Below are 24,337 nucleotides of genomic sequence, written 5' to 3'. Positions count from 1 at the left end.
AATCCTAGTAGAAAATTTTGAAAGGAATATTATAGATACAGGATGTTATGCTGGTGATCATAGCAAATAGCTTCAAATATGAATAATCATGAAATCATTAAATTTTTCCATTCAAACTGATCAAACTTGGGGGGGGGAATTCAGTTTTCTTTATCTTTTCCTGAAAAATTAATTAATTTGAATTTTTACTAAGTAAAATTTTTGTTCTAGATCTAACTATGCAATCCCAAACTTTGCAGGGGAGGGTATTGTATATTTTGATATCCCTTCTGTCCTATCGTTTTTTCATAATTCTTCTGATAATTGTTCAGTAACGTTAAGTTATTCATACAAAACTTATTTACTAAACAGTCCTCTTTGTAAAGCATAGCAAAATTCTAGGCACTGGAGTTGGGGTTTCGGACTGGGGGGGGTGGGAAAGAGTGGATGTGAATATAAAGAAAATATAAGTTAAATATAACTCTTATCTTCATGAGTTTCCAGGTAAGCGTATTATTGACTGGGAAGTAAATTACACATTTCTAGATTTAATAAACAATATTACACATTAAGTATATTTGTTAAATTAAAAGGACCAAGATATAAAGATGTCATCAACCAAACAGAGGGATGATCCAAGAGTGATTCAAGTGGAATTTAAGTTGAGTTTTAAAGTACAGATAGTAATTTCACTGGCAGAAAAGATTAGATTAGCCATTTTCGAAGTAGGTAGCAATGTGAGGACAAAGGCATAGAGATGGAAATGAGTGAGAACAAGAAGCAAAAGACATTCTGCTTAAGGAAGGGTTTAAACTATGAGGAGAAAAGGGTAATATGAAGGTCATCCTCAGAATTCTATCATGTGATTTTTGTAAAATGATGTAATGTTTCTTTTTTCATTTGTAAAATAAGACAGCTTGACCAAATGACCTCTAAGTCACTTTCTAGGTCTACATCTTTAATCCTTTGATCATTTTTTAATGTCATAGTTATCTTCATATGTGTCAGATATATTTAACTGATCATCTCTCTGAGGGGAAAAACTTTATTTTTCTACCTCTTGGTTTTGTGCTTTAGCTAACAATACCAAGTCATTAATTTATTGTTTCTTGAATTTAAATGACTAGAGTTTCAGCTAAATGAATTTCTTTTACTTATATTTGAACCAATATTTGTTAAAAGTATAACCTCAAATTTACATATTCTATTAAAGTTTACAGAACCCTTCTTCATCCCAATTTTGTGAAATAGGTCATTGAAAAAATAGTTTTATGTTAAACTGAGGTACAGAGATTGGGATTGTCTTGTGGTCACATAGCTAATCAGTTTATAACTTTAAATCCTAGACTTCAAAGCTTTGTTTCTCTCTATATATTTATAACCTGTAATATTTCTTTTTCTTTTTAGGACTTATGATTAGTGATATCTTTATAGCATAGTCCCCTTTAGCAAGTGTGTACAAGATAACATTTTAAACTGAAATATCTTCTGAAATAATTTTTTTTTGGAACTAAAGCATTTTTCATTATTATAATTGACAAGCTATCATCTTTAGATTTTACCTTGCTTCATTTTGGATTATTGCTTGTCAATTCCGGATACACACAACCTTCTTCCTACACTGTATTCAACATATGATACTGAATGTCAAAAAATCCTGCCAAAAATTTAAGAATTTAAAGTTTTCAAATCAGTCCTATTTAAATGTTTCATTAATTTCATCACCATTAAATGTTATTTGATCATTTTTGAAGGTGGTAGCCAGAAAATAAGATTTTTTTTAATCCAGTAATTTTTTCTTGTCTTAGATGAAACAATCTATCTTAAATTTTGAGAAATAAGCATGAAGATTTAGTTAGAATAAAAGTGTACAAAATGAAAGTTGTAAAAGTTATAAAATTCAGTCATTATCAATAAATTAATAAATTAATTCCATAATTTTAATTTTAAAGGTTTTTTAATTCACTAAGTGAAATGCTTTTCTGATTTCCCTTAACTTCATCAATTCTATCTAAGAAAATTTGAGCAAAAATTCCTATAAAGACGACTGCCTGAACTGTTTGACGGGATCATTAATAAATTATTTTAAGGCAGAGCATTTTTAAATGGTGAAAATCTAAATCATTTCTTTTATTTGCCCAGGTTCAGAAGGTTTGGGTTTTAGTATCACTTCCAGAGATGTACCAGTTGGTGGCTCAGCTCCAATTTATGTGAAAAATATCCTTCCCAGAGGGGCTGCTATTCAAGATGGTAGACTCAAAGCAGGAGATAGGCTTGTGGAGGTGAGTGACTAATTCCTTTAATCTTAAAAAAAAAGCCCATAAATTATTTTGGTGTATTACATGATTGCTTCTTTTAGGCTACTTGTACAGATATATGCTCCATGTGAAACAGTAAATTTTGCTTTGTAGCAGAGAACATGTGACACAGTTCAATTAGTGTAATATTTTTCTCTCAGTGTGGGGTTGTGTCTACATGATGACAAAGTGCCTAATCTATTCATTCATTTCAGTAAAAAATTAAGATAGTCATTTAGATAGTTGGTTTTCATAATGTCAAACATTTGGATTAATGAAATTTCTTAAAAAAAATTTTGTTGAGTGAATATATTTTGAGTGAATTAATAAAGTATTTTGGTAATATATGGATTTAACCTTTGTTTGAATTTATTACTTTCTTAGGAGTTTAAATGAGGCCACAGAGATTATTTGAGAAATATAAAAATGAAGCAAATGAAAAGTAGTTCAAAGGAAAAGCATTGGCACCAAAAATAGTAACAGTGGACTAAACATAATGACTTTGGACAAAAACTTAATGCCTATAATGATATCTTTGGTTAGAATGTATTATGCACATTTTTGAATTTCTTTTTTCTTTCTTTAAAAATTCTGTTTTAGCATTGGAAAGAAGGAAAAATCAGCTTTTTGGGGGGTAATTTCTCTATTAGACTGTTTCTTTAGAAAACATTCAATCTTTCTATCATCAAAATCCTTTATCCTTCAATTATTGAGAACCAGGGGATCAATTAGCAACATTAAAATAAATTTTGAATGTGTTACCCTTCTGTGTGTTGTCTTCTATGTATTTCCATTTTTATACTTTTGCTTTATTATGTCTGAGTTTTCCAAATGCTGTCTTCAAAAACTAAATTCTTGCCACAAAGGAAGCGCAATATATTTTATATTCCTCCCACTCCCACTTCTAAATTGTACTAGGGTTTCCTTTCCTCTCCCCCGACATTCCTCCATGCTTTCTTGGTGTATGTAGCAGATATGTTTAAAGTTTTGCATTAGCATTTCATTTATACATTTCAGGTCTTCTCTATTAAAATAGATCTGAAACTAGTAGAAATACTAAACTGTTTTAAGAAAAGATGTGTATTTTGCATATGCTCTTGAATTTCCTATTAATATTGAATTGCTATTCAAAACATAGTAAAGTCTTTTTCACAAAGTCATTTTTAGAGTGACCTTTCTAGGGCCTTTAATAAAGGTAAAAAATCCAGATGAACGATAATAACTTCTTAAAAATCAATTAATCAACAAGTATTTATTGAGTACCTATTATAGAGATAAGGCATTGTGAATATATTTACAAAGAGTGTAACAATCTTTACTTGTAAGTTACTATGGACACATTTGGTGTTATAATAGAAAAATGTAGGTGAAGGAATTACTTTTCCATTTGCCATTGGCCATTTGGCCTCATTCTGTCTGTGTCCATGCCCTTCACCTTTATCGCCTTATCCTCCCTTCATTTCTTCATAGAAGTTTTTTGCATACTAAATAGGATGAATTTTTTTAATGTGCCTTATTCTTTGTTCAAATGAATTATATAGATGCCATCCTTACTCTTATAGTAACTTATAGCTCTGCTCCCCACCCCCGTTTTTGCTAAATAACTGGAACTCTTTTGAAATAATACTTTTCTTTTTGAATTTTTAATTTTCCAAAGACATAGGATTTTGTTTTAAATTGTAAACTTTTTAATTATAGGAAAGTTGGTTTTTGGTTCTGTTTATTCTTTTAGAAAGCTGTCGTATCTCTGGGGATATATTGTTTTCAACATTAAAATATTGAATTTCTATATTTTCTATTGGGTTGTGGAACTTTAAGAATCGTAGAGTAGAGGAATGACCAGACAGGGATTGGAGACAGTCACTTTTCAAAACTTTTTCAGGGTTAAAACTTTCAAATTAAAATCAAAATCTTCATGTACTATTATCATGGGTTTCTTTCCTTAATGAAACAGCAAAATCTTCTTTCAGTGTTTAACATACTTATGCTGTAAAATGTCCTTGAATTTCTTGTTACAGCCAATTATATCCAAGTCAGTATTTTAAAATTTCCATTCTCTCTTGTGCTATCTACATTTTAAGAGATTGGTGCCAATGCATTAGTGGTACCCATCATATCTACCTCCACAGATTTTTATGATGTCTTTGGAAGGTTCCTAGGTTCTCCAGCACTATACGAAAAGACTTTTTTTGGGGGCTGTTGTCACTAAGTCTTTGGGTGTGGACTCAACAGCATTCTGTTATATCTCTTTGTCCAAGGAACATATTAGTGAAATTCAGAGAAATTCTTCTCCATAACTTTGGTTATTAACTCATATATTGTTTTTTCATCCACCAAAACTCTATTAATGTATAGAGAACTCTAATCTGTTTTAGGGCAAGGAGTACCCATAATGATTCAATCCCAGATTTTGTGAATCACTGAATAATACATTCTGTGGAATAGTTAACTTCATAGTATCAGTTGTATCTTTTGTCTTGCTTCTTGTCTACTCTAACAATCTAATTTTTTTTTTTAAATACTGTATATGCTTTAGGTAAATGGAGTCGATTTAACAGGCAGAACCCAAGAGGAAGTGGTCTCCTTGCTAAGAAGCACCAAGATGGGAGGAACTGTAAGCCTTCTTGTCATTCGCCAGGAAGAAGCTTTCCATCCAAGGGAAATGGTGTGTAAAAGAACTGGCAAAAAATTCAGTTTAGCATGAACTGGTTTAGCTTTGTGATGAGAACGTTGTTTTGGAGTTACCCATTTGTGTATTAGTTTATGTTTTCCTTTCTCAGTAACTTTTCATCCTTTTTTAGTACTTGAAAACCAACCTGAACTTATGAGACAAAAGAGGTTTATTCCTTTCTATTTCCATTTAATTCTTTCTAGATAACTATCAAATCTCACTTATCCAAAATTATATTTATTATTCTATATTATGGAATTGCTTGTTTTATTCCATAAATTAAAAATAAACGAAAAATACAGATTATCTGCTATGAGATAACTTCTCACAGATCACATTATGGAAACTATACAGATTTCGGAGAGAATTGTCCTTTCAGCTAAATAAGCCTGACTAAGGGGGTGGCTAGGTGGTTTAGTGGATTAAAGCACTGGCCCTGGAGTCAGGAGTACCTGGGTTCAAATCTGGTCTCAGACACTTAATAATTACCTAGCTGTGTGGCCTTAGGCAAGCCACTTAACCCCATTTGTCTTGCAAAAATCTAAAAAAAAGACAAACCTGACTAAATAAGAGAGGCTATTCACCAGCAGGATGGACACCAGGAAATGATATTTTTAAGACCATAGAATCTGATGAAAAAAGTTTACCAAGAGTTTCAATTGGCAATGGTGGAAGGGAAGTATTCATTCTGACAAAATCTTTATTCTTTCAGGTCTGAAATTAATTTATTCAAACTTTTAAAAATTATCCCCCTAATCTGTTTAACAAATATATAGTTGCTATAGGCTGTGTAGGCATAAGTAAAATGTGTGTGTGTGTGTGTGTGTGTGTGTGTTTTAATTTTTTGTTTCATGGATCATTGGAGAAGTTTGAAATCCATTGACCCCTTTTAAATGCATTAAAATATTCAAAGGAATACAATTATATTGAAATGCAGTTAGTAAAAAACATTAAAAAATAAGTTCATTGACTCTTTGTCAAGAACTTCTGTTATAAAGGAAGTTCACCCCCATTATAGCTAATGGTAATTAATATAAAGCTGTTGTATGGTCTCAGGTTATTTTATAGATGTCACATTTCAAGAAACCTACCTTTTGCAAGTTTCCCATTTAGCCCACTGCATAAGCACAGATTTTTCATCTTGTTTATACTTAATCCAAATCAGGAAGATTGAATCTTGTTGTTTGGAAAGAAGTAATTTACAATAAAAATAAATGATGATGACAATTTAAAGTTAAAAAAAAGCTAGTGTGGAACAGATTTCCCAGTGCTCTTAATTAGCAGTACATTAGATCTTATGTTGAATGACTCAAGTACAATGGAATAACTTTTGTAAATTCCCCTTTTCACTTGCAAGAAGCTCATAAATATTTCTGAGTATTGTGCAAGAATTTTCATCATAGTGATATTCTTCAAGCATATTGGAAAGATAGTGTGGGGAAAATGTTTTGTAGAAAACTGCTAATTTGTATTTTCTTATACAAATGGCACACTTGGAAAACATTAATGCCTTTTGACATGTCACAAATCATTTAACTGACTATACATAGAATTTAGAATGTTTTAAAATATGTTTTTAGCTTAGCTGTTTTAGGGTGTTTAACATCAATCTAGCTTCCATTTGTTTATCAAAATGATAGTTAGACTGAATGTCAACTGTAGTGGTAGTTGGATTGCAAATAAAGTGAAATCATGCTCACTTAAACTTCTTGGATTTGACAATATATGTAACCTTGATAGTTGGGTTTAGGAAAGAGTGGATAAATTTCAGCAGTTTGGGAATCATATAATTTTACCTGAATGTTCTGTAAACTTAAATGGATGTTTTATTTTAATTGTTTCTGAGTGCTTGTACTATAATTCTCAGCAATATTTGAATAATATTTTGCTGTTTTCCTTCACTTAATTTAGTGATTTAGTTTCTTCCCTATTTTATATTACAATTCCTCTCTAGATCAGTCCTTAAACTCTTCCCTAAATAGTGACTATCTACATGAATACACACTTGGAAAATAAATGATGCTTTGACTTCTCTTCTTGAAGTCTCAGCTTAAAAATAGTCATAGCAATAATAGTAGTTGTAATATTAACAGAAACAATGGCCATAATAATGATAATAATTGCATTTATATGGTTTTTAAGATTTTACAAAAAAATTTACATACTTTATCCTGACTACTCTAGGAGGGAGAGTATTATCATCTCCATTTTACAGGTGAGGAAATTGAGGTAGGCAGAAGATAATTGACTTGCCCAGAGTCCCACAAGTTCTTAAGTTAGGTCACGTTTGAACCAGAGCTATTTGATTCCTGGCCTGTTCTTTAACCATTGTCCCATTGCATCAGCATGTCTTCCCAGAGTTACACCAAAATACAGAGAATTTTTGTCTGTTGAATCCTTATTTTCTAGGCTTTTCTCTCTTGTACTTGCCTCTTAAAAATCCCAGTTTATTCCCTTTGTGTTTTCCTTTATGAAATGATTTTTTTTTAGGGGGATAAAAGATAACTTTTAAAAACTATTTTTGTTGATTTAAGTTTTGATTTATGGAATAATGTATTTTGAAAATAATGATTGCACATGCAACTGCAAATCTATTATGTATAGCTTATTATTTCTTTTAAATATATTATAAAGTTATTACATAGTTTATTATATAAGTCCTTCATACTCAAATCCCCAGCCCAGAGATGGCTACTATATATATGTATATAAAATCACCCTATACATACTTCTATGCATCACTTCTTTTTCTGGGGATGCAGATAACTTCTTCATATGTTTTTTTATAATTAATTTCAGTATTTCTTGTTGTCAAAATGACTTATTCACTGAAAGTTGTCCTTTACCAATATTATTGTTACCATACAAAATGTTGTCTTGGTTCTGAATATTTCACTCCTCATTATTTTGTGGCAATAATATAACTTTGTTTTTCCTATGATGACTTGGTTAGTATCTGTAATGATATTTATTTATTAATTGAAAAGTGACTGGGAATTTTTTTTTGTATTTTCAATTAGCCCAACTTCCTTTTTGTCCTTCTGCAAGAGTTCTAAATTCATTGAAAACAATTGAGTATGAAAAATTGAAATGTGATATAAAATAACAAAATATTCAAGTTCCCTAAATGCCTTAAAACTCTTTTTTTGCCATTAACATCCCTTTTATATATTTACATAGTCTTAAGAACTTTAAGAACCAAAGACTAGAGGTAACATTCAAACTAACTTCTTGTCACATTGAGGCAATTCTGTTCATTCCTTAGTATTACCATGGATTTTCGCTTTTAAGAAAGATGAAAATTAAAATTTTCTTTTTTGATTCCTAAAATGCTACTTATGTGTTCGTTGACTGGGCAAGTTTTTCCATAAATTTGGGAACTTCTTAGTTATTTGTGGATTCATTTTAGAAATAGATTTTGTTTTTTAGAAACTTATATCCTTATGCTGAAAGATACTAAAAATAATATTCATCATACTAAATTTATATTTTTCTTTGATTCATCTAGAATGCAGAACCAAGCCAGATGCAGATTCCCAAAGAAACGGTAAGAATTTCATTTTTTTGTAGGTTGTATTGATCTTGAAAGATATATAGTCTTCTTTATTAATCACCTTTTTCTAATCACACTTGAACTTTCCTTTATCCCCATATATTATTGTTTTTCATAGATTTATTAAATAGTTTACATTTTCTTAGCCAAAATAGTGAATACCTTCTAGGCATCTTAATGAGAGAAATCTTGTACCATTTCCAAATTTACATGTTAAAATGAAATATTGTAATACTTTTCTATTTCTTTCTGAAATGAATATGGAATAAGTATAGGGGAACAGTTTCATCAATTTGAGACTGCTTTAGAAAAATTTACCAAACCACCACTTGCTTATTGTGTGGGAAATGATAGTTCTCAGGAAGTATGGGACATTTTAAATAAGATCTTATGAAATTATAAGACAGAAAAATTTCTCTTAGAAAAAAATAACATTCCAAATAGCTAGTAGGTCTAACCTTGTAGCAGACTAACTATAACTGATCAGTTGGTACATTCTTATGATAAAAGAAAATCCAAGGAATTAAATATAATTCTGCATATCATTTATTGTCTCTGTTTTTGTGTTGGACTTTGGGAAATTCCCATAGAGTAAATAACATTCACCATTTTAATAATTCTTCTTTAGTTTCATACTTATTAAATTCTTATAATTATTTAGCAAAACATTTTATTTTAATTCTTAGCAAAATTTTAATAAAACCAAAAAAATTATATTTTTAGCTTAAACTCATTTAAACCATTTTTAAGGAAAGCATAATCAAAATAATCAAAAAGTTGTTTATGAAATTTGTGGATGCTTGATCAGATTTCATAAATAATGATTCTGAGTTAGTTTGAAATACTTTTATTGTTAACTTGAGTGGACAGTTTTTTATCTTGATAAACTATTGCTGGAGACAGGTAGTATATATCAGTCCTTATGTAGATAATTAAGGATCCATGTGGAAGCATTTTTGCTTGCTAACAGTAAGCATATTAAAAATATTTTGTTCTTAATAAGAATGATTTACATTGTACTTTTCAATGCAAAACACAATAACATTGCTAATATTTTAGAAAAATTGTTTTAGAAAAATCAACTACTTCTATAATTTTAATCATAGCTATTTAAATATCTTGAAATCAGGAATATCACTTCAAATCCCACTTTTCTAGTCTAGTACTTGGGGGGAATACAAATAAATTTAATTTGCATCTAAAATATGAAAGGCTTCCAGTTATACTAGAATTAAAAGCAAAATAAATTTCTAAAAATATTTAGATTTTGTTTCTATTATTTAGCAGCTGTTATTTGAGTTGTAAAAGAGCTTAATTATTGCCAGATGTGACATATTAGCTTAGCTAATAAGAATAATGAACCTCAGCATATATGTACAAAAAAGATTCATTAGTGTTTATCTAACATATGGGGGAAATTAAAATACTTAACCTAGAAACAACATGGGGGGATATTTTTCTTTTTTAAATTTTCAGTTAAAATTAAGATGTTATATTCTATACCTTTACTCCTTCTTAAGCATTTTATTTTCCAGAATTAAAAGAATTTTTCTTTCTTATTGTCACCAGAATTAAAATGCATATTTCTTGCCCCTAGAACTCATAGAAATCAAAATACAGGTGCATACTGCAGAATACTCAATGTTTTGAACTCTGAAATGTGCTAAATCATATATTTTCTGCAATTTTGCTTGCAGTAGTAGAGATTTAAGAGATAGATTTTTATAAATTATAATATTGTCACACACATACCATTACTGTATATATGGGGGAAAGCATTATTGCTATATCTACTTCCTTAATTTAATGATCAATGAAAAAAATTCTCTGTACTTGTATTCATCATAAAATATCAAAGGAACATCACATTTGCATTGGAGTCTCCTTGTTGGATAAAATAATTTAACCAGATGTGCCATCTGGTTGAAGCTTTTTTAAAAAATTAATAATAATCAGCATCTTTCAGCCTGATATATGACTGGAAAGATGTGACTTGCTATTGGAAATTTTTGTTGAGCATTGTTTATTTCCTTCATATAGTTTCATCAAGGACACTCCTGATATGTAAATAGATCATTCTCATGAAGATTTTATGAATGTGAGAAAGTAATCCTATGGATTGGTCAGTCAATCAATATATGTTTCAAAAATGACTTCTATGTGTTGAACGCTTCCTCTTATTTTGATACCTTTGGTAATAATAATATAGTCTACTCTATGTGATTTCCTCTCCCCCCGACCTCATTTTCACATCTTTCCCTCTCAGTGTTTGTAAAATGATCCTTCCATGCTATCAAAATTTTGTCACCTCCAATTACTTTTTTTTAAAATTGCTAAGTTGCTGTTATTTTTAAACATGAGCAAGACAGCATTCTATTACACTCCTTTTATTCTTTACATATTTCATATTAACTATTGAGTAAGATTTGTATGTTCGTTCTCGTTCTCTCTCTCTCTCTCTCTCTCTCCCTCCCTCCCCCCCTCCCTCCCCTTCCCCTACAGAAGATTTCATTTGGCCTGTTTCTGTACTCACTAGAATTTAGGGATGAGTAACAGTGATCATTGATTAGGAAATAAGAAGTAGCCTGAGATCCAGTATTGAATGTGTGGGAGTAGGGGCAGCTTTCTTGTAGAGAGCCATGACAAAAAAAAATTGAAATGGGATGGACTTAGAGGCCACCAAGTCTAAACCCTTTTATTTTACAGATGAAGAAAGACAAGCTGAGAAAGGTAAAGTAATTTAATCTGAGTCACACAACTATTAAATGTCTTAAAATTAAAATTCAAGTCTTATACCAATTCTTGTGTTCGGTCCATTGAGAACTGGGTGAAAGGAAAGTTAAGAAAGGTATTGAGCATTATAAAAGTGAAAATGCCTTAACATTATTGATACTTTCCATTTCCTTGCTACTTCAAGGAATCCAATAGTCCTTCATCTCATAATATTCCTGTTAATTAACTAGTACAAGGGTTGTCATCCCATTTTACAGATGAGAAAATGGAGACTAAATGGAAAAAATCAAATAAGTATCCTAGTTAGTACTAGAAGTATTTACCTTTAGTAGTCTCAGAAAGACAGATAGGATTTAATTTATTTAAATGTGCTCATTGAATAATTTATTTATCAGTTCAGAGTTTAGAATTATTTATAACAAAAAGTATAGATCAAATCTTTTTGAGAAGGATTCTTCAATAACTTGATATCAAAAATATAGCCATAACATAGGAATTGATTTTATGTACCTGAGCCAGGACCTGTATAATGAAAACATTTTATGTAAAGTGCAGTTTATCCTTTAGACATTTTTTTAATGATAATGAAGACAAGCCATGCTAGAAAGAAAACCAGTCCTATTTCTACAACAAATAAAATTCATAGACAGTTAATCTTGCCCTCTCTTAAGCTGAATCATAAATAGACTTGTCAGAAAATTATACTAACTTCATTGAAAAATATAATTTATTTCACATACCTGCCAACTTTTCTCTATAGTTTTTCAAGTGAAAGTGATATGGGAACCTCAATGAAGGTATCAGTACAAATGCTATTTGAGGAAGTTACTTTTGAAGATTGTGATCTTTTAAAAATATTCATTATTCAATATATTGCCTTAAATTACTTATACTTTCCCCTAAATAACTGATTTTTTTTTGGTAGATATGGATTTAGTTCAGTTTTTTGTATTGGAATGTTTGAACTAAAATATCTATAAAGAAGATATAATGTATTAGGCTATTGCTCTCCTGCCAACATCAGCAGACACAGTTTCTAGAATGGAATGAGTTATTCTCTTCGTTTATCTGGAAACTCTTTCTTTTGATATTTCTTTGGGTATACTTTTACAGAAGTGGGAGGAACTAGATCTGTGAAACAAATAGGAGAATTGGGGTATCACATCATAACAGAGGATAATCAAATTTGGAGAGGGACATTTTTCTCATCACTTGTTAAAATGTCCTTGATCTGAAAATTTATTGCCCTCTCCTTGAAAGTTTGAATCTCTCTCTTTTCCCATCTTGAGCAAGATACAAAGTACCCTCTTCAGGATGCTTAATAAATATTTTTTGACCTCTCTTAATAGTTGGGGACCTTCTCTCTTTATACATCTCCTAGTCTATAGAAATCTTCTTCCTCCTTGAATACCAAGGGCCTTTTCTTGGTCCATGACCCTAAATTTTACCAGCTTCCAACCCATTCATTTTCATGTCTTCTATATTTCTCACACTACTCTGCACCAGATGTAAGTGAAAAAATTGTTAATTATGCCTTTTCAGCGACTGAACCATGTGCCCTTTATCAGCATTATTTTCAGTGGGCGCTTCAAAGATTATTTTTCCTACCATGTTTGATTTCTGAAGAATATATTATTTTAAATATTTGTACTACATTTATGCCTCAAGTATAAAAATACATTGTTATGATTTTAATGTGTATGACTATTACCTATATCCTAAATAAGGAGTTCAAGAATCAGCTTATCTTCCATTTTTTTAGAACAAATTACATACTTGAGTAGTTTCATTCATTTTGCTGAAGTTATTTAAAATGACCTTTATTTCAAGAAACAAGTTTTGAATAAGTGTTTTCTCTAATTGTGTCAAAAGGGAGTTGATTTTTATTTCTTAAGCCTCATAGTGGATAAAAATCTTCTTACAAATATTAATGTTTTATTCAGTTTATATGAAGGAAATTTAGTTTTCCCATACATGAACAGGAGCAGCATGGTGTAGTAGTTGGAACATATCTTTGGACCCAGAAAGCTCTGGGAGCAAGCTGCATCTCTGATTCATACTGGTTGTGTGATTCTTGGCGAATCACCTCATTTTTCTGTACTCTTGACAAACTTTGAAGACTATTAAGTTCAATTGAATAAACATATAGTAAGCACCTTTGAAACACTATGCACTGTGCTAATTGTTGGTGATATACAAATAAGGAAAAAAGAGATAGTAACTGCTTTCAGGAAAAACAACAGACAAAATGAAATTACACAGAAGGCCTTCCCCTCCATTAGTAGAAGTTTACTTATCTTAGATTTCCCTGTTTTTGTTGTTTTTAGCTCTATCTGATGCTTTGTGACACGATTTGAGTTTTTTGGTCAAAGATACTGGAGTGGCTTACCATTTCCTTCTCCATATCATTTTATAAATGAGGGGACTGAAGCAAAGTTAAGTGACTTTCCCAGAATCACATGGTCCTAAATAGATGTCTGATGTCAGATTGTTACTCAAGCCTTCCTGACTCAATTGCTGGCTCGCTATCTACTGTGTCACCTGCCTGTTTTTAAAAATTCCCTACACTGATAAAATCACATGCCTAATTCCTGTGCCTTATTAAGTGAATCATTTCTTTTGACCCGGAACTTTCCTTTCAGGCACAATGAAATTCAAGGATGTTTTTATTTTTGGAAAATTCTTGTTTCATTTTAATTTTCTTTTTTAAGGATGATGTTTTGGATGGCTAGCCTCCTAAATAAAAATTGCATTTTTTGTATTTTTCCTTTTTTCCTACTGTGAAAGCTTCTTAGACTTACCAGCCAGAAACTAATTTAGTGAAGTTTGGCTGAGAATTGTATTTTGCGTACAACTAGGAGTTAGTCATGGGAGGTTGAGCTCACAAAGTTCTGTCACTGAAACCTAAACCTCAGTAATAATTAAAGAGAAATTTTATCTTATGAACACAATATATTAGAATTTTAGAAGGTGAAAAGTTCTTAGTTCAAAGAGAGGTCATCTATTCTCTCCCTTGATTAAAATCATTTGAAACTATCTCAGATGAACTTCTGTATTATTTTTAAAGACCTCAGGAAGAGAATAATTTAATTTTAAAATGAGAAAAGATCTCAAAGATTATGGAATACCCTAATTTTGATGCTGAGGAAAGTCTGTCTTAATAAAGTAAATCAACTTGGTCAGGGTTTTGGTCAATTAGTTTGTGGCAAAGTTAGGATTCAAGCCTAGTATTCTTTCCACTGTGCTGCATGAAAAACATTCTTGTTCTAACATAGAAATACAGAATAATAAATTTCGAACCGTCAGGATCTTTGAGCCATTCAATCCATCCAATCCATTGAGCAAACTCGAACCCAGAGAAGTTATGTGACTTTCTTGAAGTCAAAGCAAATTTTGAATCATATCCTTGGTATCCAGGAAGCCAAGCATTCTGCATGATTCAGGATAGGGTATTTCCTGTTTTATTTTTAATTTCCTCACTAAATATGGGAATTAGCAAATGTTCTTATGGATATTTGGAGTCTATTTAACACCTTCTTTTATTTGCATTATCTCCCCTTGTCTTATCTATTCTTCATGAATTTCCTCATTACTACCCTGCAAGTGTGAGTTGCTAAATTATTCTTTTGTAAACTATGTGAATCTACAAGCATTGGGGGACATAGAACATTATATCACCAGTAATTTCATGTAGTTGAACTTGGTCTTCACTATGTACTTATAGATGTGAAAAGTTAAATACCTTGAATAATATAACAAATGTATTGAAATGGCATATATTTATATACTTTTCCCCCTTTGCATCTTGACAAATGTGGCAAGTGAGGTGTGCAGAGTAGCCATTTTATGTGATGTATTTAGTAAGATTTGGAGAGATTGATTCATTTGAACAAAGCTAATTGGAAATCTTTTGGCTATGAATTCATTATTGTCTCACTATACCATTCTTCATTATGATTTTCGTCTTTAGATGATCATGAATGATCTAACCCCATTAGCAATAGAGACTAAACTATCTTGATTCTATTATTTAAGAACACTGTGAGCTCCTAATTCCTAAGAAATTGGGACAAATGAGTAATTATATTTATTTATCTTGATTCCTGCTGTTTATGTTTTCCTCCTGTGGTTTAGAAGGCATAAACAGATGAAGAAATTATTTTTAAAAACCATAGGAGTCCACAACTAAAGAATTAAAGGTTCTTCAATGCTTCCAGTACATTTGGTGTTTTTCTCGTAATCTGGTTCAGATTTGTTTCAATATTGAAACAAGTATTATGTATAAATATTAACATCTGGTTCCAGGAATCATCTGGTAGAGTATATTCACGTTATTAATGTGGATCTTATCATGGAACTTCTGTGGAAACACTGTGGATATTGCAATTAATGAACTGTTTGTTAGCACACTATAAACGAGATAATGGGGCTAAAAAGAAATGTTTTAAAATAGTGTCTTGTTCTTTGTGTATATTTTTCCCCTTTAATAGAAAGCAGAAGATGAGGATCTTGTTCTTACACCTGATGGCACTAGGGAATTTCTGACATTTGAAGTTCCCCTTAATGACTCTGGATCTGCTGGACTTGGAGTCAGTGTTAAAGGTAACCGGTCAAAAGAGAACCATGCAGATTTGGGGATCTTTGTCAAGTCCATTATTAATGGAGGAGCTGCATCCAAGGTAAGCATAATGTCTCCACCCTACCCTCTAATTAAGATTTCTTTTAGAATGATTTTAATACTCACTTTATAATTTTTAGGATTATTTATTATTTATTCAGTATTTGGTTTAGAATGGCAGTTTTATACACATAGATTTTTTGATATGGAAGTTTTTGTGTGTGTGTGTGTGTGTGTGTGTGTGTGTGTGTGTATGTATGTATGACAAAATCAGTTCCTCTGGAAAGGTGATGTATGACATCATGCTGTAGAATCCTGATGGAGAGGGACACAAAGGTTACTATTATATGATGTCACGTCCAGGAACCAAACCATTGAATTTGACTTATTTCACTAACATTCTCTACTTTTGCATCTAATAAGCATAAGGGGATTTGACTACAAGATTAATTTAACAAGTATTTGTTAAACAACTAGGAATACAATGACAAAAAAAAAGGTCCTGCCTCAGAGTTGACTTTTGCTGCTTCTCATAGGAGAATGCTACATCTTCCATCTACATTTCAAAGTTTCTTGAAGTACTTGGATTAAATCCTGCTTTCTCCGAGAGACTTTTTCTGGTTTCTGCCTTTCTTTTATTTTATTTTATATCTTCTATTTTCTGTTTCCAATCTTCACCTGATTATTTGTATTCTATTTTTCCCATTAGAGTATTAACTCCCTGAAGGCAAGGAATGTTTTTATGTCTTTTGCCCAGTGTCTGGCATAGTATCTAGCCCATACATACATGCATGCATATATACTATATATACTATCTATCTATCTATCTATCTATCTATCTATCTGTATGTGAAAAAATATGGTGGGGGGGGAGGGAAAGAAGAAAGAAGACCAAATAGAACTATACTGGCGATTTGTCTGAGGCATAAAAAGGTTAAGTTGCTTGCTCAGGATTGACTTGAAACCAGGTCTTGCTGACTCTAAACTTGGCTACAAACATTATGCTATTTCTTCCCTTGATATCCATCATGACTGTATTTTCTGAACCAAAAACCAAGGTACATTCTGATGAAATATTCTTATTGCAAGCAAAATTATGCTTATCTTTAAAGTTTGAAAAATTCTAGAAATATGGAAGCTACACAGTGGCCTGAGGTGTCATTTGAGCAAATATATAAAGCTAAACCCTGAACCTCTGGCAAAGAGTGCTTCAGTAACACTTGCCATTTCTCTGTAGAAAAATTTTAATGTCTTCATTTGAATTGATTGTGCAGTTCCAGATTAAAATATTAGTCAGACACAAATATTTCCCTTTATAGGAAGCAAGAAAATAATCCTATTGTATTCTCAGAATTAGTATGCTATTTGAGAAAACAGATTATGGTAATGGCTTAATTTACAAATGTCTAAATGATTGGTATAGACACAATCTTCAATGGTTGCTTAGATGTTATTATATAAAAGTTCAATTGAGCATAATATTAGGATTAAAAAAAGTGTTTTTGTTTTTTTGTTTTTATTTCTTTACTGAAGGCAAACTTCTTTTTGTAACTGTATTTAACTATTATAAAAGTAAGTACTTCCTTATTTGTGTGTCTTACTATAATCTCTTTTTCTTCCCAGGATGGAAGGCTTCGAGTGAATGATCAACTGATAGCAGTAAATGGAGAATCCCTGTTGGGCAAGACAAACCAAGATGCCATGGAAACACTAAGAAGGTCCATGTCTACAGAGGGAAATAAGCGAGGAATGATTCAACTTATTGTAGCAAGGAGAATAAGCAAATGCAATGAGGTAAAAAAGAAAAAAGGGGGCATTCAATTAGACTAACATTTCATTATGACTCTTATTTGGAGGACTTCATTAAATTTAGAAAATATATTTTGAGATCTGGGATCTATAATAATCAATTCCATATTGATTTGAATTTAGTTTTTATCATGTCTATTACAGTGTTATCTTTGGAAAATCATCAAAGTACCCGTTAGAAGTAAGTTTATTTGTGAGTAGATTTCTGTACTTTTTTTTTCCTGAATATGCATTAATAGTTACTCTCATTTTTCTTAATGGGGGGAGAGAGAAGAATTTTAGCTCTTGTAAAAGAAATTTTTGCACACTGCTGTCTTGGTTACAGGGAGAAGAATTGTTTCCTTAAGCACTTGCCCTTTTCAGTATTCTCTTCTCTAGTAGGGTCCACTCCTAATTGGAAGGTAAAATTATGGAAAGGAACAAAAGTCTGCTTTTCCTCACCCTACTTAGACTAGAAAACTCCTAAGCTCCTTAGGGTTCGAATTTTGCCTTCCTTGGAATTCTATCCATTTGAATGATACTGCTATTGGTCTGTGCAATGGCTGTCAGATTTGTTCCTTTAAGTCTTCAAATAGTGGGATTATATATATGAGTGTATGTATATATAAGAAAAGTTTCAGGAATAGTGATTTTTTTTTCCTCTGAATTAAGAGGGGAAAATATCTCTAGATAACCATCATGTATCTTTATGTTACATTTCCCTCATACATACAAGTGGAAAATGTCTTGTTTAACTGAGAATGTAGACATGTAGCATGAATTATACATTTTGTTAAAAGTAGAATAAAAATTAAAATCTAGATAAAAACTTCAATACTGATAGTGACCTATTAAGTAGCTTAAATATAGAAATAAATAAAGGGGATCATGATTCTGTTGATTGATTTAGCAGTTCAAAATTCATTAATAAAACATAATCTTTTAAGTTGAATGTGATTAGTTTAGAACATGAACTCATTTAAGAAACTAAGACTAAATATGATGGAAAGTAATATATCTCACAAAATAGTAACAGTATTTGAGGTTAAATCAAATTTCCCCAAAATTTGATGTAAATCTTAGCCAGATCACAAAATGAAGTATAACTAATCCAAACTCATAGAAAGAAGAAACCATAAGGGTGAAAAACAAACATAAAATGAAAGTGATTTGTTATTAGTTTTCCTTTTCATGAATGGTGTCAGAGAAACCATCACATTTAGTCTTCATCAGCTTTCAACTTCATATATTATGCAAGGAAACAGTAATAGCATAAAATTGTAGGATTATCACTCCAGAATTGGAAAACACCTTAGAGATCATTCAATCCAACCTTCTCATTTTATGGATAAGAAAACTAAGAGGCCCATAGAGGATAAATGACTTGCCCCAAGCTTATAGAAAATAGGAAGTGGCAAGTATGGGATTTGTTACCAGGTCCTAAATTTGATCCCTTGCTCCCTAGGTTTCATACTGTTTATCAAGAAGAATTTAAGATCCAGAAAGAAAAAATTGGGAATGACCAAATCTATAAAAAAATAGAAAAAAATTTCTGCTATAGATGAGAGAATTTTAAAGATACCCATAAGTTGATTTTCCAGGTATTTTAAAGGAGGTTCTAAAGAATATATCATAGAACTTTTATTCAAACTTGACATTTTTTAAAAAAACCCGTGTCTCCCAAATTAAATTCCTACTTTATCTTTTTATCTCTGTCAGTTCTTCATGAGAATGGTTTATGTGCATTTGTTGATGAAATTATGTGAAGGCAAAATGCAGAGAAGTCATTTTCTTTGTTATAATGCTTTTTAAAAATAATTGCTCATAATAACTTTTTTAAAAATCACCCAGTGAATGTGTATAGAAAAATATGAATCTACTCTATTTTTTCTTTGTTAATTTTTAAAAAAGTATTTAATTTTGTCATTTCAATAATGATATAAATATAGCCCCAAAGTCTCTCCTCAAACAAGATGTTCAACCCATATGTTAAAATGATCTACTGATGCCTGACGCATCCACAGAGGTAACTTGGCTCAGTATTCTGGGGAAGACTGACATCAAATAAAACTTTAAGCGGAAAGACATCTGCTCACCTATTGTGTTCTCCAGTGCCATGCAATCTAAATTGCAATAGATTAATCAGTCAATTTTTTTGTGTTTTGATTATTGTCCTCATAAATGATTGTTACATGTTTCCCCTTTCTGGAGTTTCACTACAGACAACACCTTCATGTATCTCTGGAACTTAACTTCTATCAGTTTCCCTTTTTTAAAAATTTTTTTACAATTTGCAATTATTTTCATTTGTTCAAATGTTAAAAAAAAATGCACCTATTTAGGATTCATGTATATTTAGACTTTTTCCCCCATTGATTTTTTTATTTCCTTTGGCCAATATTATTTTGAGAATTGCCATCCCAGAGGTGTCAGGAATTAAAAATACTTTTTGGGTTGAACATTTCTTTGGAGTCTCAAGCAGAAAGAATAATTTGAGATTACCAAAAAAAATTTTATGTTTTGGATTTATGTTTTGAGTTGCTTTTCCAACAGTGTCTTAGTGAGAGCTTAAGAAATTATAAGTTGATTTGGCTTAATTGTGCAAATGAATTATCCTCATTCATTTATCTCATCTTCATTCACATATCACCAACTACCTTTTGGACACCTTGAACTGGCTGTTCTATGATATCTCCAATTCAACATCTCTTAAATGGAGTTCCTTATTCTTCTTTCCACATGCTTCTTATATCTGAACTTCCTTATATCTGTGGTTCATAGACAGAACTGGAGAAAATCTGTTGTAGATTTTCAGTTAGATTGAGAGGGGTACCACTATAGGTATTAATTGGTGGAAAAGGATTTCTTTTTCCTTGGAGTAAAAAAAAAGCCCTTAGCATAAAGCATTTTATAGAATAATTAATAGAATTATCACTTGCCATTAAAGAGCAAAAGATGTCATTTCTTCATGGAGGAAAAAAATTCAGCCAGGTGTCTCATGACAAGCAAAATACCTAGCACTGTCTGTCTGTAGAACAGAATTTACATGAAGTAGTTATATTTGAGAATTTTCATTCTGACACTCACCCCACCCTTTTTTTTTATTGGTTCATAGTTAGTTTCTTCATCTGTAACTTGAAGTTCTTGGTCTAGAAGGGTCTCTTCCAAATTATATAATTTTCCAAGGAGGAAAAAAGTATTCTTTGCAAGATACACATCTGCTTCCAGCAGAACTACAGGGAAGAACTGTGGTTGAGATAAGGTGATTTGGAGAAAATGGTGGCATCACTTTATCTCTTAGCAGGGGTTGATGTTTACAGTGGCACTTCTTCATCTCTTAATAAAGTTTAATAACAAATTTAATGACTATAAATGGACTATAATGAGCAAGGGGAAAAAGAAAATGCTTAATTGAGTCTATAGCAATTTCTCATTTTTCCTGACTTTGTTTTACTTTGGCATTTGCTCCCAACTTGATGTGTATCCTCTTTTTAACTCAAATTTCTTTAAACAAAATTTATAAAAAGGTTTAAAACAAAGCTGTGTGGCCCTCCACCAATTTTTCTTAGAAATTAAAAGATAATTGTATCTTTTGTTAAATATTTATGCAGTTGACTGTTGATGTCTTCATTTAAATCTGCCTTTTGAGATGCTAATTAGAAATGGTGGGGAAAGGAATCTTTCCATGAAAATGTGGAACTACTTAGTTCTCTTTTTCAAAGCATATCTGTTAGAAGAGGGCTATGGTTGTTTCTCTAAAGTGGATACAGTGAATACCATTTTTCTTTTGTCTATTTCAGTATATTTTTCTAAAAGAAAGAAACTTTGCTATCAGCCTCAGGGCAGTGTCAAATTGTGGAGTTACTAGATGTATTGGGGCAATGCATTTAACAAACTTGAGTCTATGTTGCTGTGTCCCTGGGAAAATCAATTTTTGTATTGCATAGGGCTGCTAATCTCCTTAATATATGCACCCATTTACAATACATGGGAGTAGTTCTTTAGGGGTCCTGGGAATGTAGGTTTCATAAATTGTTTTTATTTCTTCATAGAATCTTGGAACTTAGCAATCAAAACTCCCTAAATTTTTCTTTGATTTCTTTATATCAGAGGACTTGAATATTGTTTAATTTACTTTTCAGTAAAGCTTCCTCTTGTAATCTGCAATTAAAAAAACCTAATAAAACAAATCCTCTTTTTACAATTTAAACCTTATTGAGTCTAATTCACTTGCACTGCAAGTTTATTATTCTCCTACAGCTTGACGTGCCTCCAATTGTAATTGTGTTGACCCTTCAGTGCAGTAAATCTCCCCAGTGCTTATCAAACTGGGAGAGATAAGTCTACTATTTGGAACTTCATTAAATATCTCATTTATATTAAACAGATGATAGCTTCTAACAGAAATAATCATTTTTACTGACTATGCAACCCTTCTCAATTGTGTCCTCATCTGCTTGGAATGCTGTGAATCCCTCCTTTTCCCTTCCCCCATAGCCTGACAATAAGCCAACAACAAAATGTCATAAGATGTTAGTCCATTGGGGTGACTTCAAAGCTCCTGTTGTAAGTATTGCATTTAGGAGTACTTCATTACCTCCTAGAGGATTTTAAAAAGGCTTTTATAGCCTGGATTCTGTTGTCATGCTAAACTTAAAAATAGTATGAATTATAAGAGGCAGCTGTTTAAAAGAGCATGTAGAATATTGTTTTGGTTCACCATAGTATGAATTGATTCTTTCTCCTTGAATTTGCAGTATTTAATTTAAATTTGAGAATTATTGACATGGTAAATGGACTTTTTTCTTATAGTTTACTTGTGGTAGTACAGTAAAATTTACAGATTGTTTTCAAATGTCATATCTCATTTGATTCTTCACAGTCATGTTATGATCCTCATTTTACAAATCAGAAAATGGAGGATGTGTGGCTTTCTATTTTCCCAGGGTCACAGGGAAAAAGAATTGGTAGAACCGAGCCAATGATTCAGGTCTTCTGACATCATGGCTAATGGCTGCCTTTCTTTCCTTTTAAATATTCACTTGACTTAAAAAAATTAACTTTCAAGTATAAGATGAGAGGTTATATGATAATGGTTTTTCTGAAAGAATATTTTAGGAATTTTCATAAACTAGCACTTATTTTAATTGGTGTCTTCAGGGGCATTTGGTAACCCCCCAAAAACCCATAATCAAATCAAATTAAAAAAAATCTAGATAGATCTTTGGTTAAATTAAGAGAGAAATTATATCCCAAAGAATGGTCTCAATTTGCATTTACTTAAGTAATAAGTCACTGTGTCTCACCAAGAATGCATACATTTTTGCACTTTAAATATTCACTGAATAGTATTTAATTTTAATGGCACCCATGGTAATCCAATAAACCTATAGAAAGAAGAATGTTTGTATTATTATTTTCATTGCCCAACTTGAGCAGACAAAAGAAAAAGATAGTATTCACTCTATACACTTTAGATAAACATATATTAAAAAATAAAAATGTGTCCTATTCCTACATTCATTATAAAAAATCTTGCCCCAAAACAGTCTCCTAAAGAAGTCTGAACTAAATTGAGAAAACCTTGAAGATGAAGCCAAATTTTAAGAAATAGGTTACAATAAAAAATGAAAATGACTTTTAAATTTAACAGGAACTGAAATCTGATAGGATTTCATGGGAGCCAAATTAATAGTTAACTTAGAAAAAGAGCTATCATCCCAAATTATGGTAGTGCAGAGAGACAAATTATAGTTAATTTGATAACTAGCCATGTCCAGGTCTTGGACAAATTGTTGTGGTTCTCCTGGACCCAAATGCTGATAAATAGATCTTTAATTCTGATTCTCTTTCTATATAGATGAAGTCACCTGGAAGCCCCTCTGGCCCAGAACTGCCTATTGAGACTGTGCTAGATGACAGAGAAAGAAGAATTTCCCACTCCCTTTACAGTGGGATTGAGAGTCTTGATGAGTCTCCCACAAGAAATGCTGCACTCAGTAGGATAATGGGTGAGTCATATCAAACTCTTATTTATTACAATTGGCCCTATTGTTTTTGTTTTTGTTCCTTAAAAGTTTATTAGCATAAAACTCTTGAGGAATGTGTAACTAGAAAGTAGTAGCAACTGTTTGTTAGGCAAAGCCCACCTTTCTAACTGTGATTGAAAGATAAGAGGTTCCCTGTTAGTATTTTTAAAAAAGCTAATGTGAAGAAAGTAAATCAATAAATTGATTTTGTTAAGTGAGTTTTAAATCCCCAACCAGGTGAGAGAAAATGATGGGATAATTTAAAAATATTTTCTAGCAACTGAAGTGTTCTTAGTCTCTTTGGAATAGCAAAAAGAAGCTTTGTTAAAAATAAAAAAGTCAGCTCAGGGGACAATGCCAAGAATTGACAAATGTTGTGTTGGGGCATATTTAAACTTTACCCAATGGGGGAAAATGTAGTTTAATAGTAATTGTCATTGGGTTGTGCTTAATGGGATGTTTCTCTATTTCAGTTGTATTTGTAGTTTTCTTCTTCTATAACACTACTTTTCAAATCTTACAACTAATTTTCTGCATCCTTTGTTTGGATTCAGCACCATACTGTCTGTATGGCCCCTAGTGGGTAATGAGGTTATTAGCACTTGCTCTGCAGCAATTCAGTTTCTCACTAACAGATCCAGTTAATAAAGACAAGCCTTTGCCATTGGA

At 31.4% G+C, this 24,337-nt stretch overlaps 1 protein-coding gene across 23 annotated transcripts in view; it reads left to right on the top strand.

The window, feature by feature from the left end:
• The window catches only part of PARD3 (par-3 family cell polarity regulator), a 710,070-nt gene that overhangs the window by 411,090 nt on the left and 274,643 nt on the right, over window positions 1-24,337 (top strand). For all 23 annotated transcript variants that reach the window (XM_074193157.1, XM_074193160.1, XM_074193150.1 and 20 more), the window contains 6 exons: window positions 2,122-2,261; window positions 4,813-4,941; window positions 8,456-8,494; window positions 15,724-15,912; window positions 17,475-17,645; window positions 23,500-23,650. In XM_074193157.1, coding sequence (XP_074049258.1) covers window positions 2,122-2,261; window positions 4,813-4,941; window positions 8,456-8,494; window positions 15,724-15,912; window positions 17,475-17,645; window positions 23,500-23,650 — 819 coding nt within the window. The remainder of the gene's footprint in view (window positions 1-2,121; window positions 2,262-4,812; window positions 4,942-8,455; window positions 8,495-15,723; window positions 15,913-17,474; window positions 17,646-23,499; window positions 23,651-24,337) is intronic.

This window comes from Macrotis lagotis, chromosome 7 (assembly GCF_037893015.1).
Source record: "Macrotis lagotis isolate mMagLag1 chromosome 7, bilby.v1.9.chrom.fasta, whole genome shotgun sequence".
Classification (NCBI taxonomy): domain Eukaryota; kingdom Metazoa; phylum Chordata; class Mammalia; order Peramelemorphia; family Peramelidae; genus Macrotis; species Macrotis lagotis.
Note: the sequence above shows the minus strand (reverse complement) of the source record. Positions and strands in the feature narration are given on the sequence as shown.